The 16,050-nt window shown below is 38.3% G+C and overlaps 2 protein-coding genes and 1 pseudogene across 8 annotated transcripts in view; 2 read left to right on the top strand and 1 right to left on the bottom strand.

Moving 5' to 3' along the window:
* LOC136279396 (NACHT, LRR and PYD domains-containing protein 12-like) overlaps positions 1-4,059 on the bottom strand; it is a 4,834-nt pseudogene extending 775 nt beyond the window's left edge.
* LOC136279400 (ubiquitin carboxyl-terminal hydrolase 10-like) overlaps positions 1-16,050 on the top strand; it is a 150,110-nt gene that overhangs the window by 93,071 nt on the left and 40,989 nt on the right. Inside the window, exon 13 of one of the 4 annotated variants that reach the window (XR_010716828.1) lies at positions 1,394-1,580. The exons of the other annotated variants lie outside the window; for them this stretch is intronic. The gene's annotated coding sequence lies outside the window, so the exon portion shown is untranslated. Of the gene's footprint in view, positions 1-1,393; positions 1,581-16,050 lie in introns of those variants that run through there. 4 annotated transcript variants of the gene reach the window in all.
* On the top strand, positions 6,114-13,728 carry LOC136279405 (transcriptional regulator ATRX homolog). 4 transcript variants are annotated; one of them, XR_010716831.1, is made up of 8 exons: positions 6,114-6,244; positions 6,355-6,444; positions 6,615-6,669; positions 9,863-10,157; positions 11,073-11,250; positions 11,426-11,893; positions 12,709-12,808; positions 13,141-13,728. XR_010716831.1 is itself a non-coding variant. In XM_066163081.1 (6 exons), the coding sequence occupies exons 1-6, from the start codon at positions 6,227-6,229 to the stop codon at positions 11,588-11,590; spliced, it is 801 nt and encodes a 266-aa protein (XP_066019178.1). In that variant the 5' UTR covers positions 6,114-6,226; the 3' UTR covers positions 11,591-13,728. The 4 variants fall into 4 exon arrangements, 1 of the variants encoding a protein (XP_066019178.1); XR_010716830.1 differs by having other exon boundaries at positions 12,709-13,728; XR_010716832.1 differs by having other exon boundaries at positions 11,426-13,055.

Raw genomic sequence — 16,050 nt, 5'->3', positions numbered from 1 at the left:
TTAATTGGAATTGCTGAGGCCTAAAGAATAAGCTTACACCGACTATCGCTAAGTAAATTACGTGCCTTTTGCTTACCTGCATTTGTTATGTGTTGATTTGTTGTGAGGTTTAACGTGCGTAGCTGACAGTTGTTGTTGTTGTTGATGGCTTCAGCCAAGTGCTGTGCTCCAATGTCTGAGATTTTATTGAATGAGAGGTTTAACGTGTGTAGTTGACTGTTGTTGTTGTTGATGGCGTCAGCGAAGTACTGTGCTTCAATGTCTGAGATGTTATTGTTTGAGAGGATTAACGTGCGTAGCTGACAGTTGTTGTTGTTGATGGCTTTAGCCAAGTGCTGTGCGCCAATCTCTGAGATGTCATTTTCGTTGAGGTCTAACGTGTGTAGCTGACAGTTGTTGTTGTTAATGGCGTCAGCGAAGTACTGTGCTCCAATGTCTGAGATGTTATTGTTTGAGAGGATTAACGTGCGTAGCTGACAGTTGTTGTTGTTGATGGCTTTAGCCAAGTGCTGTGCGCCAATCTCTGAGATGTCATTTTCGGTGAGGTCTAACGTGTGTAGCTGACAGTTGTTGTTGTTAATGGCGTCAGCGAAGTACTGTGCTCCAATGTTGAAGATGTTATTGTGTGAGAGGATTAACGTGCGTAGCTGACAGTTGTTGTTGTTGATGGCTTTAGCCAAGTGCTGTGCTCCAATGTCTGACATGTTATTATCTGAGAGGTCTAACGTGTCTAGCTGACAGTTCTTGTTGTTAATGGCGTCAGCCAAGTACCGTGTTCCAAAGTCTGAGATGTTACTTGCTCTGAGGTATAATGTGCGTAGCTGACAGTTGTTGTTGTTGATGGCTTCAGCCAAGTGCCGTGTTCCAATGTATGAGATGTTATTTTTTGAGAGGTGTAACGTGCGTAGCTGACAGTTGTTGTTGATGGCTTCAGCCAAGTGCCGTGCTCCGATGTGTGAGATGTTATTTTCTGAGAGGTTTAACGTGCGTAGCTGACTGTTGTTGCTGTTGATGGCTTCAGCTAAATACTTTGCTGCTTCATCTGTCAGTTGATTTCTTCCGAGGTTTAACGAGCTCAGATGAAATTCCCTACATTTTAACAATTTACAAATCTCTAAACAACCTAATGGACCAATGTTATTGTGACTCAAATCTAAATGTGAAATTTGTTGAACATTCTTAATTACATTTACTAACGAAGAGCAATCAACAGCTGTGAGGTGACAATCAGTAAAATTTACACAATTGAAGTTAATTTGTTGTAGTTTTCTCTGAACTATCGACTCCATCTTATTACTTTCGTTACTACATTTAAGCAATGTCACTGCTAAATCCTTTTCGTCTTTAGTCGGCCAGCAGTTCACCATTTTGTTTTCCTTTTTTTTCTCTTCAGTTTGCACAGGAAGAAGGTCAGTGATGATTTCGCTTGGTAGGTGATTTTTCTCCTCCATTAGCCCTGCCAGAAACTGAAAAACCAGCTGCCATTTGCCGTTCTTGATGTTCTCGGAAACAAAGTTCCTTAATTCTCTTTCTTTCATTTTGTTTGTCAGGTGCCGCGCTGCGAAAAACTCTTGCATTGTAAGGTGAATGAAACAGAATTGTTTCTCATCTTTTAACGCGGCATTTGCACGGTCGGGTAAGCGGTGAAAAAGGGCGCTGTCTTTCATTTCGCGTACTTCGTTTCCTCCAAGGATCAGTTTTCCTTCTTTGATTCCTTCAAACGCCACATTTCCTAGTGTCTCGAATTTCTCCTTCATAGCCGAGGGCAAATCATCTGATAGAAAGTCTTCGCGGGTAAAATGTTTATCGCTGAATTCTTTCGTGTGTTTGAAATAAAATACTTTCACTGCAATCTTGTATATCGTGGTTAATTTGGAAGGGAGGGTAACACTAGCGGAACTTTCGAACTGCAATATTTGTGACAGACTTGAGCATACGATGAAGCTGTTCACAGGGATATAACAGAGCGAAAGTAAGTTCATGTTGCTGCTGATGTGTCGCCATAGTGTTTCGCCTGCTTGCTTGTCATCTCCGGTGAATTTGTTGATGTACTCTTGAATTTGCTTGGTTGAAAACCCCAGGATTTCAAAGGTTTTGTCGAACTCAAGATGTGCGATGCCTGACAAAGCCGTAGGTCTAGTAGTCGTTACAATTGAAGCATCATCAAGAAGTTTCCCGGTCACAAGCCACTGATAAAGGATTTGTAGCGGCATCTTGTCTTTAATGTTTCCGGGATGAGAAGGCGCCACGGCCATGTTTGCGTTATCTTTGAATTCGTCAAATCCGTCAAAAAGTATGAGGACACCTTTAGGGTGCTGCAGGATGTAATTCCAGACCTCATCATCCAGGTGATCTGAGGTGGAATGTTCTGACCGAGTGAGTAGTTCCCTGAGGCTAAGTTCGTCCGCCGAGTTGAATCTTCTGAATTTTACGAAGAAAGCAGCATCAAATTGGATTTGTGATTTGACTTTCTCAAATGCCCAGTCTCTGAGAAGTTTGATACAACATAATGTTTTGCCGATTCCGGGGCGACCGACAATCAATACTTTCTTATTTTTATCATTAAGGAGGTCTTCCAGGCTTTTCGGATGTGATTCCTTGTCGCGCGACCTTGGATAAACTTTGAGTTGCTCTTGTCTGTCTGTAGTAAAGTTGTACTGAGCCCTGTTGGGAATGATCACAAGGTTTGTATAAATCTGGTCCAAAGTCAAATCTGTGGCTTCTTTTTCTTCGCCTGGAGGACGTCGAAACGGTGATTGGAGTTCGTAGAGGCATTGAGTGTCTTCTCTAATGATTTTCTTCGTTCGTGCGATGAATGGTTGAAGCTGTTCAGGCTTATCATGTCCGCTCGTTCCTTCAGGCTGTTTAAGAACATGATGCGGCACGACTTGGTCTCGTGGCTGTAGTGGGACAACTGCATCTTGTTTTCGAGGCTCTTGGTGTAACTCGAATTGGATCGGAGGACGTTGATGTTCTCGTGGCTGAAGTGGAACATCATCCTGCTTTTGAGATTCTTGGTGCAACTCGACCCGGGTCGGACGGTTTCCCGGCTCTCTTAGCTGTAGTGGAACAATTTCATGTTGTCTTCTTCCTTCTTGCTCCTTAGGTTCTTGATGCGACTTGTCATGGTTAGCATTTAGATAAGTTTTTAGGAAGTCTGAGTCTTGCATAAAATTCCTTTCTACCCATGCCTGTGTCAAAATGTATACGATTTCAATCAGAATGCCAGCGTCAAAAATTCCATTCACTGCAAGGACAGCGTTCATCCAAAAGGTTTTCTTTATCGCTCGTTGATTGTGACATTTGTGTAAAGTACTGTTTGGGGCGGCTGATTGGTTCCAGAGTTCAAGCAACATTCAAACGTGGAGGAAAACTTTAAAGGATAAAGCAACTGAGTTTGCAGCAATATGAAGAGAGCTCCTAGAACAAGTCTCATAGATAGTTGACAACAGTAAGCTATGAAAAGCTTGTGTCCGCAATTTGTTGTTCGTCCTGTTGGGTTTTCTTGGTCGCGCGACTGTCCGCTCTCTGGATCACTGTTACGACTGCTCGACGACAAATGATCGACTGCGTTTTTCACTATTTGGGAGTAGATAACACATACAATTCCAATAAGGAGGAAATTGATGATCACGAAGCCATAGACAGGAACACCGTACTTGTTGTATTGCTTCTGGTATTTTTCGAAACATTCCCCACGGATAAGGTCAATGTTTTCACTCTTGGTGCCACCGCAACGGAAATCGTACCTGGATTCGGTATTTTCCACTTCGGCAAAAATGCCAAAGAAAATTACACTGATCACGAACCAAATTAAAACTACGGCATAGCTAATTTTGTTGAAGGTTCTTGGTGCAAGTGATTCCTTGAGAAAATCCATCGTTTCAGTACTGTTTGTATTTTCGCTGTTTTCGATGAGATCAAATTTGCTCTACAGCTTTGGTTGTGGACTTCCGGTTAAAGATTGTGTCAGATTTTTAAGTTTGATTATGACAAAAATACGATTTTAACTATTGGCAAACTTACGCCGGCTGTCAATGGTTTATTCACGCACGCCATCATTTTCTTTCTGATATCGGAAACTGACATAGAAAACTGAAATGGACAGATAAATGTGTCGGCTGGTTCAAATTTTCTTTATTTTTAGTGCGTGAGATTCTATGTCGTTGAAAGAGGCGCAAAAGAAACAATTACAAGTATGGAGAGATATTTCGCTTTCTGAAGCAAATAGAAGCGTCACGACAAAAGAAATTGTGAACTGTCGCTGATAACTCTTCAAGTTTACCTTTGCCTTAGTCCGGGGCTTTCTACTGAGTATGAAAGCTCCTTAATAGGAGGCTTGGTCCCTCGACTTTTATTTTTACAAAGAGTCTGCTAAGTTACATGTTTTCTCTTTTCGCTTGTGTTACAGCAGAGTGTGGCTTTTCAGTGAAGAAATGAAAGACATTCCCGTACGAAAGCGAAAGCATGTATCTGACTCGACTGTCATATCATTTCATATGTCTTCCACTGGAATTTTTTAAGGGATTTGCATCACCGTAAAGTATCCTTGTATTTTCCAAATAACAATAACCAGTCTTATTACTTAGATGCTCGTTCTCTCTGTGTCAAAAGAATGCTTGCTCTTCTGAAATAAAATAACTTTCGCCCCCGCCTCATGACGGTCTCAATGTGGTAAATCGTCATAAATGTAACATTGTTACCGTTAACCGTGCTGCTGACCAATAGTTCTGAAAAAAAAAAAAGATAAAAAAAAAGAAAAAAGGTTTTCAAGTTACCTCAAAGCTTTATCCGGCAAATAGACACTTGAATACAACAAACAACAAATCTGAAGAAATCAAAGTCGGACTCAACTCAAATGTTCTTTTGAGCTGTTATCTTGTTATATTTTCTTCTGATTTGTCGGCGGGTAAAGGGTAATACACTTTTCTTCAGGAATTTTGCTGAAAACAAATTTTTGCCGAAAATTGGTTTATTCAAATTTTGTAAAGATATTTTAACGTTTTATGAAGAACGTTTATTCTTAAAAATTAACCGTCAACCGTGAGAGATACCCAAACACTTAACCGTCGATCATCAGAGATACCTACACACCAAAATAAGCTGCGCCGAGGGCTATGGTGCGCCAACTGTAAGAAGGAAAAAGATATTTTGACTATTTAAATACATGATTTTTGTAATTTGAACGAAAAAGTGCTATTATTTCGTACCAGATCGGTGTCTTGTTTCTGTTTAGGTGCAAGAAATAAAAATTTTTGATAAATGTTATATTTAACCGCTTCAAGTGAAAGACTGAGTGAACCCTGGGCGCTTTCCTTGTGAACCAAATTGGATGTAGATCAACCATCAGCTAGCAGAAAACATGGAAGAGGAGAATTCCGATCGTCATGTTAATTTCTTTGCGAGTTTGACTAGCTCACAGCAAGCTTAGAACCTGCCAGAAGGCAAAATTAAATGAAGCATAGCTTTATTATTTTTGGAGCCCAGAGGATAGGGGAACCGTGAGGCTTTCGAGCTAACCCCTATATTCTTGAATCAATATTCTCTCGTGGAACAGGGTACTCTTAAATATGTGGGATGCGGTGGGTTTTCTGTTTTGCGTGTGATTACAAATTTTCTGCAACACTACCTTCTAGCGTCATCATACAACCTTTAGCTTGTTCTTTAAGAATTGTGCTGTACCAGTAGCCACATGCGCTGTCAGATTATTTTTATTTCATTCAATAGAATAGAAGGGCAAGAACGAAAACTACGTAGACTTCAAGGAATCGACCCCAAAAATACACCAATGACAAAGTAACACACTACCCAAGCTGGGAACATACTAAGCTAATTTGGTATTCCAGTCATTTTCGGCTCTGAATGCAACCATTTTTCCTTTGCAAATTCTGTAAATAAGCAGAGCTCTTTTTTTCATATTGACACTGACTTCCTACCAGCATACACTTGTACACGCAAAATTTGGTCAGCTATTTCGATGATAAAAAAAAAGCAACGATGTTATGATCGTGCGCCCAATCATATCTCGGTTCATGTTATTTCGTGAGGTTTCGGGATTCCACGGGATAGGGACGATAACTGACGTCACACGTTCTCACAGCTCATGCGCTTGTCTTGCAAAATGGAAGAAGCAAATTGATGTGTTTAGGTTGAGGGTTTTTAAGGGAAATTTTGTCCAATGGAGAATTTGAGTGCTAGTTAATTGAGCACTCTTGTGGCTCAAGAAATGCGTAATTCGGAAGAGGTAAGAAAAATGGCAGAGTTGCCTTATATTCCTCGTTATCACTTGTTGTACAAACGGAATTGAATTCAACCAAGACGTGTCCTAAAATTTCTTGTTCTTGCGTGTCTCAGGGTTTTACGTTTGGCGATTTCACAGCTGAAGAATGGGAAAAATACTTCAGTAATTCATTAGCTCAAATTGGAAATATACCACCGGTTGAGGTAAAAATTAGCTTACTAGATCTTTTTATTATACCTACGTCTGGGAAATTGTTTTTATTTTTAGGTTTATGTTATACTTCACGTCGAGACAATATTTACTCACGCTTTAGTTTTCGATCGTTCCTCGCGTTGGTTTGTTTTTTGTTTCACTGAGATTTTCTATTTTGCAGTTTCTCTTCAACTTTAATTACTCAGATGACGAGGAACGAGGCGATAATTTTTTAGGTATGTATCTAATACTTTCATATTTATCCTCTCGCGAGCATCCACATTCGGTAAACAACACTATTTTAAAAATTTACATCGACATTTAATTTGTGAGGCGCTCCATGTTGTTCGCAAGAAATAATGAAAGTAGCGAATGGTTATGGTGAGGGTTGTTATTTTCAAATATGAGTAATATTCCGGTTCGTCTTTGTTATGACGGAACTTGAGTTCAAATTTTAAATTTGTGTGATATAGAGCTAGTGTAATGTTCGGATCGAAGAGGAGTTAAGAGGGAGAGGCCGGGGAAAAATGTCGAAATACTATCAATGATCATGGTAGTAAACAATATTAAACACCCAGTCATGTGCAGACAGTGACAATACCCGTTTCCTTATTTTGTTGATGGTCAGCGTAATTTAAATATATATTGTTTTGATTTTTTCTTACTACTGGAAACTGATGAATGAGACAAAGTGGATTACAACTTTTAAAATTATGCCCTGCAGCAAGTACAAATCCTAAATGTTACAACCTCTGATATTTTAATTGCTATTAGGAAGTTTTCATCACAAGTAGTTATAGTGTTGTAGTATTGTCACCAGACCCTAACAGTGTATAACTTCAAAAATGCTGTTGTTTAATTTAAGTGAAGGAAGTTGTGCTCTAACAAGGGAATCTTATACAAACCTGTCCTTCCAATAAGCAACAGTTGGGGATAGGATATATTTGCGCCAGGTTTTCATGGCCTGAAGTAAGGTGCCAGTGTTTCATAAGAATCTTTTTAAGATTCTTGTCAGTAGGGTTAAAAGTTGTAATGAACAACAAAATCTTTTTTAGATGTTTTTGGTTTGCTTTTTAAAGCCTTGTTGCATGATAAGAATTGTACTTCTGCTAGGGTCTTTTCAAAAAGGTCCTGAGCCTTGCCTTGTTCTATAAGAACATTCTATGAAGTTTTCTTCTTTTAGTCATAAGATTCTTTTACTGAGTTTGTTCTCAATAAGTGTAGTGCCTATCCTTTACCATAACTCTTCTTACCATTGAAAGGGAGGGATCAAGTATATTGGCATGTTTCTTTCAGCTTGTAATGTGTTTGAACATCAAGAATTTTTCTTTTGGTAAATCTAGGTCCTTTAAAAACTTCAGTATCGAGGAAAACCATTTTTTCTGATGACAATTCATACATGAATTTAATAGTGGCGTGGAATGAGTTAGTGATATCAATGAAATTGATGATTTCAATTTCAGGAATGGTCCACCTTAAAAAGTGTTATGAATGTATCTTTTTAACCCTCTACAGCCTAACATCAGTATGCATATTCTCCCTGCTATTCTCTATACATTTCCAAAGATGCTGATACGGAGAATTTGTTAAATGATCAAGAGCCTAATTAGTTGATGGTCAATTTCTTTATTCTCCTGACCTTACTGTGTGATTCAGGGCTGACATTGTAGGGAGAAATTAGATGCTAGTCACTCCTAGGGGTCAAAGGGTTAAAGAAATAGTTTAGGTGGGCTTGTATGTACGTAGCTAGTACCTGTTTCTCAGTATGAGCCATGAACATGACCTCTATCTATTACCATTTTTTTTGTTCCTATAGCTATTCCAAGTGTTTCTAGATAGTGTTTGTCTTTGTCATTGAAAAAGTTTTTTTTAGGAAGCAGTCTCTTAAGGTCTCCCAAAATTTTGTTGTGATGAGAGATTTTAACTATAATGCTCTTCATAATATTGGCAGACGATATTAATTCCCTCCTCTTGGGGAATGTTAGTGTGGAGAGAACAAATGTCAAAAGTACCCAAATTGCTTCTTCTGGAAGTAGGATGTTTTTGTTGAAGTTTATAAAGTGAGTGGTGTCTTTGATATAAGACTGTTGTTTCTGCTCAATCGGCTGTAAGGATGAGTCAACAAAAATGGAAATGTGCTCTGTTGGGCCAGTGCTCCAAGATAAGATTGATTGTCAACAGGAATGATTTCATGTACCTTGGTCAGTGTGTGAAATTCTGGTATTCCAAGTTGGGTTTGGCCTAAATTGAGCCACTTACAGGTCATGTCATCAATATGCCTTCTAGTAAACAAAGTGTTGACAAATTGTTTTGACTTTTGTGACTGTTTCAGATACTATTGGTTATATTAGGGGGTTATAGAATTTCTCATTAGGGACTTGTTTGTAACCTTCCTGAATTTTTTGTTTAGTATCTCTTATAACAATAGTGATTCCTTTGTCAGTGTTTTTAAGATTTATCTTGTTATTGGTGCTAAGAGTTTTTTAAGTGCTTGTGTTTGTTTTGCTGTTAGATTGTCTTTTATGTTGGAAAAGGTTATAAATGAAGGCAATCTCTAGCTTTGTACATTCCAATTAATTTTCTAAAGCAACCAATAATTGAGATGGCAGTTGTCGTTTAGATTTTACTCAGAATGGATGAGGATTGCTTTTTGAGTTAACAAAGATATATTGTAAGTGCACAGAGTGAGTAACTGCACACCATTGGTTTCAGGGAATGTTTATCCAAGCTTCAGTTTCTAGTATAGTTAAGATTGTATGTATCCATTTGATACCTTTGAAAGCAAAAGTGATTTGAAATTTTGCATCCTAATTTTTCCATACAGACTATAAATTTATTGGAGTAGATCTCTTAATTTTCCCAAAAGCAACCATACATGAAGCATCAATGCACAACACAGCATTAATTCTCCTATGAGGAGGGGAACATTGGAGTTTGTGATTTTGGGATTTTGGACAATTTTTCTCCTGGTATTTCAGTCATTTCATTAATCGGGAATTGCATTATTGCGGTATTTTCCTAACGTGCAGGATACAGGTTACACTCTCTTGTCTTCCACTGTTTCTCAAGCCTTTTCCAGACTCTGATTCTTTTGTAAACAGACTTAAATAAAACTACCTGACTAAATATTCATTAACAAATTCTTAATTGTATTGCAATGTTCAGAACTCCTGAATATCCCCCTCTATAAGTGACCAAGACAGAATTTTTCCGTACAATACAATATCAAGCAGACAAGTGATGAGATAAAAAGAAAAAGATAAGTTAAGAGTATTCTTACCCAATCCAATACCAAATTCTCCAAACTAATATCATGAGAATTGTAAGGCAGACAGTAAGGAGAATTACAAATCAGATTTGGAAGTGGTAGAGGTAATATTACTCTAATATCCACATATAAGGTGACTTGCTTGTTTCTTTGCTTTGTAGCTGGTGACTCCTCAACACATGTCTCATCAAATGACAGTTCTGCGGCAGCTAAAAATGTCACGGCAGGTCTTGAAGACTCAGGTGTTGAAGTGGGACAAGAAAGTGAACAGGAAACATCTACAGGAAAATTGGCGAAAACAACAGCTGGTACAGGTGATTGTTTACCAGAAGCAAAACAGAAACAAGTCAAACAATCATCAGAGAAAACCATACAAAGTAGCTCTGAACATATTGTTTTTGGTGGAAACAGCATCAAAGAGCATGAACAAGATGTGAGGCAAAGCAAACCTGAAAGGTAGAGGAGTAGCTTAAAAATCCTCTTTGACATGAAAATTTTTCATTTCTGGTTTATGGTTCTTTTTATGTAATTAATATCAGAAAAATTTTTACTGAATTCTTAAAGTTATTAGAAAAGTTCATGCAACACCAACAGCTCAAAAAGCTTTAATTCAATAACAAAATAAAAAGTCTTCCTAAGTCCCTTGGCTGCTTCATAGAAGTTTCACTGGAAAGAGGGTGGTCAATTTTTGTGGCATCTTTCTTTAAGGGATGTTTCTTTAGTGCAAAGTACTTTTTAAGTAATGAATTCTATACTTGACAAGTAACAAAGGTATAATAGGAGGTAAGTTTTTAAGAAACTGTGGTGCTGCATCAGAGGAATGGTATAACAAGGTGATTTGGCATCATCAACTGAGTTGATAACATAACTTGAATTGGCGAATGGCTATTTAAAGGGCTCTCACAAAGGGTTAACACTCAGAATGTCAGCTTTGAACTTCTTAACAGTGGCCAATTTACATTATCAATGTAGTTGATATTACAAAAATTACTGCATTTCAAAAGGTGTTTGATTCTTGATCCTGGCCACCCTAGCATCAGAGGTGAGTTGAGGGTTTCACTGTTTATCCCTATTACATCAAGGACTCATCTTTGTGGTTTTCATCTTTTTACAGGATCCAGCAATGTGAATTCTGAGTTTTTCTCTGCAAACAGAACACATGAAAACTACCTTGTTTATGTTCACTGCTACATATAATATGTTATTTTATTTGATTATTTTGATTATGTTCCATTCTTATACAACATGTGAGGGGGGATTAGTTGTTACATAATTTTTAAGTATAGGGTAACTTTATAGATTACAATTCAAGTTGAGAAAATTCACAAATACATGTATTGTTAAATGAAGAATTGTTGTTTTATTTTGCAGTCCCTCAAGAACTTCAGCAGCTGATGTTGACCACTTCCCTCCCTTGTCATTAACAGTGAACACCCAGAGAGCAGTGGAGAAGACAGAGACTGAAAGATCACGAAAACGGCGCAAGCGAAGGAGACAGAGAAAGAGGTCTAGATCTGTGTCCAGCTCTTCTAGTGAATGTAGTGAAAAGGTAAGGGCTTCAGTTAATTCCAATGGCTCTGGGCTAAAAGGAAAAGCTGTGGCATCTTTACCTACTACAGATAAAGTTGTTCTCAGTGATGATGTTAAAGAAGCTTCAAAAGTACAGGTAAATGTTTTGAGCGCAAGGTTAAAGGAGCAAAAATCCGATGCTCTCTCTAACACAGACAAAAGAACAGCTGTACAGAGAAAAAGCACAAGTTCTTGCGATGGAGACACTGTGGAAGAAAGGAAGAGTTCTTTATCAACAGAAAGCACATCAAACAGCCCTGTTTACAGTGACACAGACATTAAAGTTACAGTTTCCATCAGCACTGCACAAGATCCCTTAAGCTCTAATCAAACCTATAAAAACCTGGAAAAAGAACATGAAGGTCCCATCCCAGTGGATCAGAGTGTAAAAACAAGTGGTGCACCAGAAGAAATCACAGGCAGGAAAGATCAGCCTCCAAAGCCTTCATCATGGGCAGACTTGTTCAAAAACTCTGCAAAACCATTACCTGGTATTGTTGTTAAAACAGTAAGTCCTGTTGTGAGAAATGAAATGCAAACAACTTCAAATCCTAAAAAGACAGATGATACATTACAGATTCCAGTTACTGTGGAAGAGGACAAGTTTGCCAAGAAATTTGCAGGTAGATACCTCTAAAGATTCTCTCTCTGTCTCTCTAACTGTCCATCTGTGTGTCTGTCTATCTGTGTGTTTGTTTTTTGTCTATCTGTCTGTCTATCTGTGTGTCTGTCTTTCTATCTGTCTGCTTTGTAGTCAGTCATTGTCCAAGTAAACAGTCTTGAACTTGATGTAGTTGCACTAGCAGTCCAGATATTTCCACGAGGGGACATCAAGTATGGACTGTAAGTGTTGCACTCTTATTTTGTGTGTACATGTGTGTGTGTGTAAATATTGCTGTTTGGAACAAAACATCAATTTTCTTATTGGTTTTTTTTTTCTCAATTATTATAACATAAAAGTGAGGGGACAGCAAAATTGGATAAGAAATGTGTTAATGGAAGTATCAAAAGGTGGTTGAGACCTTATTGGGCAGGACACACCCTGTCACCTCTCAAATTCTCAATTGTCCAAGGTTCTTCTTGCTGTAAAATCTTGCCTGCTCCACATCAAGGGATAAACATGATCAAGAAGTCTAGTTGACTTGTTTTGTGGGGATTGAGAGCACAAATGTGTCATGAATCATAGTCTCACTCTCCTCAACGCTGGCCACAAATAAAGACAAATAAGCAAACAAATAGTCCCCACCCCCTTCCCACCACCACCACCACCACCACCCGCGAAAGATTAGCCAAAATCTCTTGCCGAGCTACTCAGACCTGTTGGAAAAAGGGTTCCCAAACTTCTTTTCTTCACAAAACTTACTCAGAAGAAACTGATCACAAGCTATCTATGGTTTTTAAATGAAATATTGGGGTAACTTGTTGAAATCTCTTATAGGGCCGACAGGAGGATGCTCAAGAGTTTCTTAGCTGCATTTTAAACGGATTACATGAAGAGATGCTGCAGCTTGCAAATATAATATCAAAACCGCTGAAAGGTTAAGATTCTCCTAAACTCTCTTAGTACTGATCCTTACATCCTAAGGAATAGCCTTTGTATTAGGAGCAGGTCTTCATGGTTAGCACTGCAGCGCCAAAGAGAGTTTGAGGGAGGCGAAAGTTGTGGGAGAGGTCTGGGTCAAACCCGTTTACAGACCTCTGTCTCTTTCAAACTCTCTCGCTGACAAGGAAACGCTCGTGTTGCAGTGCGGATAAGAATGACCTGCTCGATGGTGATGGCCTTTGGTGAGTGAACGACAAAAAGTAGAACTCCGTGATAATGGATCATTTCAAAATGAGGTGTATAACCTTTGCTCATTTATTTTCTTAGCCCCAGAGAGAGATGTTGACTTGTCATTGAAGGCTGAAGACTCGACAGATGATGATGTGTACCGTTGCACTTATGTCCTCTTATTGCAGATATGTCCTCTGACATAATGTGATACAGTGGCCAATCATATCCTGCGATCTATCGAGCGACACGCGGCTTGGGACTGGTTAAGAGACTCCGTTGTAGTTATGTCTTCAAGCAAAAGTACTCATTCAAGGGGGTCGGGATAAGTGGAAAATTTGACCAGTATTTTCCGGTAACTGCTCTCAGGAAAACATGCTGTTCGCATGATCACTGCGAACCGGATCATTGGCCTCTCATATTGCTTTCCTTGAAGTTCAATCGTTCGTTAACGCAGAGTGATCGTATCGTTGTCATAACCTAAACTTGGAAGAACAATTTGCTGCGCGTGAATAACAAAGCGACTTTCGACCAAAGGATGCGTTATTGTTCACGTTTTATTTGCAGCCTTGCTTTATTTACAGTCTTCATTGCTCGACTTGCGACTTCAATGACAACATTTTAGCCACAAGCTAAGACAAAAGCACAATGTGGCGTCATATCACAATTGCTTTATTTTCTTTAATAGTTGAAGATCATAGATTATGGTTCGTCGACATAAAATTATATATTTTTGACACTTCACCTGATCTGCCGGAGGTGAGATCGACTGAGAAGTCCAAGTTGTGATTATTTGTCTGCGTCACGAAGTCGTCCTTCAATCACAGAAGTTTGGCCTTCAGTTGTTTATTTTGAGTACTGTTGGTTTTTGCCGTATCGCACTAAGCCCTCCGTTAAAAAAAATTGAAGTAGTAGATTGTGATTTTATTGCGGTTCCGCTGATTTTAGCTGGTTTTTTTTAGTACTGTTTCTAAATTATTGTAGGATTCATGGCACTTTTGGGTGGATTTGTCCTATTTCACCCGATTTATGACAAATTCACACAATGATTAAATCGAAAATGGGGCTAAAGGTGGCTATGGAAAGTCAATAGGATAGAATCCACCTAAAGGATGAATTTCACAGAATTTATCCCGTTTTTCTAGAATTCATTGGGAAAAAATGGAAAATCGGGTTGAAGATTGGATATGGCAACTTGAGATCTATTCCATTTGGAGAATAACTTTTCAAATTTTACCCTGTTTTTTGTCAAATTCACTGAAAAAAATGGAAAATCGGAGTAAAAATAGCATATGGGAACTTCGGGTATTATTCACTTGTAGCATGAATGCTCAGAATTTACCCCGTTTTTCTCGAATTCACTTATCAAATGGAAAATCGGGGTAAAGATGGCATATGGGAACTTAGCGTATTGCAATCACTTGCGGGATGAGTTCGCAGAATTTGCCTCGTTTTTCTACAATTCATTGAAAAAAAAATGGAAAATCGGGTTGAAGATAGCATGTGGGAACTTAGGGTACTATTCACTTGTAGTATGAATGCTTAGAATTTACCCCGTTTTTCTCGAATTCACTGATCAAATGGAAAATCGGGGTAAAGATGGCATATGGGAACTTAGCATATTGCTATCACTTGCGGGATGAACTCGCAGAATTTATCCCGTTTATCTAGAATTCGATGAGAAAAAAGCATTGAAAATCAGGTTGAAGATTGGATATGACAACCTAGGATCTATTCCATTTGAAGGATGAATTCTCAGATTTTACCCCGTTATTCTATAGAATTTTCAGAAAAAAAATGGGAAATCGGGGTAAAGATAGCATATGGGAACTTCGGGTATTATCCACAATTTACCTCTTTTTTTTCTAAAATTCACTGATCAAATGGAAAATTGGGGTGAAGATGGCATATGGGAACTTACGGTATTAGCTACTTGCGGGCCAAATTCTCAAAATTTACCCCGTAATTCTAGAATTCATTGAAAAAAAAGAAAAAAAATGCAAAATCGGATTAAAGATTGGATTTGGCAACCTAGGATTTATTCCACTTGAAGGACGAATTCTCAGAATTCATCCCGCTTTTCTAGAATTCATTGAGAAAAGAAACTTTTTTATAAAATTTGTATTTTTTCCTCTTTTTTTTCATTTTTAAGTAAGACTAGCGAGCCGCACAAAGAAACTCTTCTTGTAATTGTAAGCTCCTCGTTTATTTCCGACGCGTTTCGTGTCTAATTGAGACTTGTTTAGAGAATGACTACAATTAACGGGGAACAGTATATTACATAGCACGTTGGTGTGCCTAAGTTTTTAATTTCCATGAAAGTTAATAATAACTGAAAGCGGGCGTTATAGAAAACGTCTAAATACATATTAAGTTATTGTGCGTTGCCTTATTTTGGGGGCTAACGATTAGTGCTAATCGTAGAATTTATCGCTGAAAAAAGAAATGGAAAATTGGGGTAAAGATGGCATATGGGAACTAAAGGTATTGTCCACTTGTAGCATGTTCTCTCAGAATTTACCCCGTTTTGCTAGAATTTATTGAAAAAAAATGGAAGGCAAGTCAGTAGGATAAATTCTACTTGGAGGATGACTTTTTAGAATGAATCCCGTTTTTCTATAATCATTGAAAAAAATGGAAAATCGGGGTAAACTAGATTAGATGTGGCAGGTCAATAGGACATGTTCCAGTTGGAGGATAATTTACTAAAATATGCCCCGTTTTTCCATAATTCCTTGAAAAAAATTGAAAAATCAGAGTAAAGATGGCATATGGGAACTACAGGTTCTATCCACTTGTAGCATGAATTCTCAGAGTTTACCCTGTTTTTCTGGAATTAATTCACTAAAAAATGGAAAATCAGGAAAGATTTGACATGACAAAGTAGGTTATATTCCACTTGCGGGGTGAATTCTAAGAAATTGTCCCGCTTCTCTAGAATTCACGAAAAAAATGGAAAATCTGAGCAAAGATGGCATTCGGGAACTTCGGGTAATATCCACTTGTAGC

Source organism: Pocillopora verrucosa, chromosome 3, assembly GCF_036669915.1.
Source record: "Pocillopora verrucosa isolate sample1 chromosome 3, ASM3666991v2, whole genome shotgun sequence".
NCBI lineage: Eukaryota > Metazoa > Cnidaria > Anthozoa > Scleractinia > Pocilloporidae > Pocillopora > Pocillopora verrucosa.
The sequence above is the reverse complement of the archived record's forward strand: the minus strand, read 5'-3'. Positions and strand labels throughout refer to the sequence as shown.

What these genes read in the sequence shown, in the direction of transcription:
- LOC136279405 (XM_066163081.1), top strand. An exon ending in GAAATATACCACCGGTTGAG is followed by an intron (nt 6,445 to 6,614) that starts GTAAAAATTAGC and finishes TCTATTTTGCAG; the next exon opens with TTTCTCTTCAACTTTAATTA. An exon ending in AGGCAAAGCAAACCTGAAAG is followed by an intron (nt 10,158 to 11,072) that starts GTAGAGGAGTAG and finishes TTTATTTTGCAG; the next exon opens with TCCCTCAAGAACTTCAGCAG.